At 46.7% G+C, this 3,395-nt stretch overlaps 1 protein-coding gene across 1 annotated transcript; it reads right to left on the bottom strand.

Moving 5' to 3' along the window:
* Positions 1-1,719: 1,719 nt before the first annotated feature.
* LOC128379388 (uncharacterized) lies at positions 1,720-2,688 on the bottom strand. Its single transcript, XM_053339005.1, has one exon. The coding sequence runs from the start codon at positions 2,686-2,688 to the stop codon at positions 1,720-1,722; it is 969 nt and encodes a 322-aa protein (XP_053194980.1).
* Positions 2,689-3,395: the final 707 nt, after the last annotated feature.

Consider the following 3,395-nt stretch of genomic DNA (forward strand, 5'->3'; position numbering starts at 1 on the left):
CTGAAAAAGTTGAAGAGCGACTACCGGCAGGTGAAGGACCACAACAGCCGGAGTGGGGTGAACCGCAAGACGTGGAAGTGGTTTGACCAAATGGACGGCATTTACGGCCACCGTCCGGCGAACCAGGGGAAGGAGAGTGGCTTGGACACGGCGACGTCTTTGCTAGCGGCTATAGATAATGGTAAGTGTTGCTTATCCCCTTGCCTTGTTCCGCAGCTTACATGTTAACAAATACATGGTTTATGTCTTAAAAGTTACATGTCCAGTCGTGAACTTGTGTAAAAGTTCCGTATAGTTTTTATGTGAGGTAGCAAACAACACCATCTTTTAAGCTAACGTTACTGCTTTGTAGGCTAACGCTAACTTCGTAGGCTATTGTTTTTAAGCACGGTGTCAATGACGAATGTGCATCTCACTTAACCTAATGCTGTTATTGTGTGTTTCAGTGCATGAGTTTTGTATGTTCACACTTTCTTTTTTCCCCCTCAAGACTCGGTTTGTGCAAGCGAGGAGTGTTCCCTCTTTGAAGACTCCTCAACGCCGCTGGAATCGGAACCAGATCAACAAGCACTGGTACCGAGACCATCAACCCCTGAACCAACACCGTTGTTGGCACCTGCTGCAATAAGCACTCCACGCCCTGGTAAGAATTGCCAAATGTCACCATGTAGCTTTTAACATTCAAACGTTTTTCTGCAATGTTTTTCCCCATAACTTTGGTCAACTACCTCCCATTTACACTTTCCTTCATTTGTTATTTAGGCAAGAGGAAAAGAAGCCTCTTCCAGGAAAACACTGGTGTCCTGCGTGACATGATGGCGGCAGATGAGCGCTACCAGGACAGGATGCTGGACCAGCGTGAGAGGATGTTGGAGCAGCGTGAACGCCACTTCAACGCGATGATGGAGCAGGAGAGGACTACTAGGAGGGAAGAGGGGGCTCAGACCGCTGCCTTCAATCAAGCCCTGCTTGGAGTGCTGGGTCAGATTGCGCAGGCAATCGCAGGGAGGAACCCAGCTCCACCACCCCTGGACTGACTGGAGCCCACTGACATCGCACTACTGCCCAGACACCGCACTACTGCGCACTGACTTTGCACTACATGCTCAATGCACTTGTATATAGTTTTCACCCTTGTATATAGTTTGCATTACTTCTTTCTACTTTCTTTTCACCCTTGTATATAGTTTGCACTACTTCTGTCTTCTGTTTTGTCTACTGTGTCACACATATGTGTGTTTTTTATTAAAGAGCTTTCACTAAACCATATGACTTGTACTCTTTACTAAACAATATGACTTTGTCATAACTACATTACACAAGCATGGGTCTGACTACATTGTGACATGTCTCCATCTATTTCACAAGTAACCATTATCTATGAAATGGCTGCACCCACACATTGATACACCCATCAATACTACTGTTTTGATGTTGCCCACCTGCAGTACATCTGGACACTATTGTGTCCAGATGTACTGCAGGTGGGCAACATCCTTAATGTGAATTAATAATTGGGTTATTTTATACCATTATCTATTATTACTACTACTAGTATTATTGTGTCCAGATGTACTGCAGGTGGGCTCAGAAAAGAGGCAGAAAAAAAACTATATGAAGGCGTTTTATTTACAAAGTATAAAGTATAGACAAACATCAAAAGTAATATAAACAATGTGGCTACTTATACATGGTGTGGTTTATTCTCCACATTAACAATTACCTATCTGACATCAAGTAACGCATCAGACCATCACGCACATCACTGCCCTCCTCTTCAACCTCCTGTGCCACTGCCATCCCTGGCTCAAATGCTGTTGCTGCAACTGCATCCCATTCTTCCTCATATCTCTCACCATGACTTTCACAGAGGTTATGAAGAGCACAGCAAGTCACCACCATTGACTTCACCAGCGGGAGATCACAGTCATTTCTTTTCAGAAGACAACGCCACCGTCCCTTCAGTCTGCCAAAAGCATTTTCAACAACCACGCGTCCTCTGCTGAACTTTCTGTTGAATGTCTGCTGTTCTGCAGTGAGACGCCCGGTGTCCTGGAAAGGCTTAAGCAGCCAATTCTGCAAGGGATATGCTGAGTCTCCCAAGAGGTAGTAGCCCACACTAACCCCTCCAATGTTCCTGGTGTGAGCTGGAAAGTGGTTCCCCCGGGTGGCAAGCTCCCACAGTGTGGACAATCTCAGGACCCTGGCATCATGCAGGCTCCCAGCCATTCCAGCAAAGACATTCCAGAACAGGCCCTTTCCATCAACAACACCTTGCAGGATGATTGAGTGCCAGCCTTTACGATTAAAATAATCGCAATGGTAGTCTTGTGGCGCTATGATGGGTATGTGAGATCCATCAATTGCTCCCACACAGTGTGGGAGGCCCCACCTGTTCTCATAATATGCTGACATTTCGGCGAACTTCTCCTGGGTTGGAAACCGGATTTGTTCTGGTACCAACAACGCCTCAGCTGCAGCACAAAAGTCCTGCACGCATCGACACACAGATGTGATGCTGACTCCAAAAAGATGTCCAATAGATCTGTACTCAGAGCCAGTAGCAAGCTTCCAAAGTGCTACAGCCACTCTCTTCTTTAAGGGCATACATCTGCGGAAGTTCGTGTTTTTCAGTTCCAGAGCTGGTCGCAGTTTGTTGCACAGGTGGTTGAATGTTTCTTCGGACATCCTGAAGTTTTCAATCCACTGAGCGTTCGTGAAACCGGGAACGATTACATCCCACCATTCGGAGGATCGGTCAAACGTCCAATGCGACGGTATGCGGTGCCCTGACATGACCGCCTAAAACGCACACAAAAAACACCATATTTTAGTACATCGCAGCGATCAACAACTGTGTAACTAATTAGTACCTGACATACAAGCTACCAACTTCATCGTTAGCTTACCCTCACACGTCGTTTCTTTTCCGCTCTTAGCAGCTCGTCTTCTGCTTCATATTCCTTGATCATTTCAGAAAATTCTCTGTCCATCTCAAGTCTCTTTCGCTTCGCTTCTTTTCTACGCCTATTGCTCTGTCTTTTGGCGTTTTCAGTGACAACAAGCCACAGAGCAAACAGCAGCAGCAGTACCGCCTCGAGGTCATCCAGTGCCATCGTTGTTGTTTACTTTACTGACTGCGGCATAGTAGTCGCCTGCAAATTACGTCACGGCAGTGTCGACCCCGCCAACTCCGCCCATTCCAAGTAGTCCGACTAGTACCTCTTGGCAGTGGAAAAGGAACAGGGCCGGTTCCAAAAGTGGGTAGAGTCGTGCCGCGCTAAAGCGTACCGTACCGTACCGTACTGATTCTGCAGTGGAAAAGGGCCATTAGTGACTTTTTGCAGCAGTTTTATGGGTTAGGGTTCGACTCAGCACACGAAACACGCTACAAA

The sequence above is a fragment of the Scomber japonicus genome, chromosome 18 (genome assembly GCF_027409825.1).
Source record: "Scomber japonicus isolate fScoJap1 chromosome 18, fScoJap1.pri, whole genome shotgun sequence".
Classification (NCBI taxonomy): domain Eukaryota; kingdom Metazoa; phylum Chordata; class Actinopteri; order Scombriformes; family Scombridae; genus Scomber; species Scomber japonicus.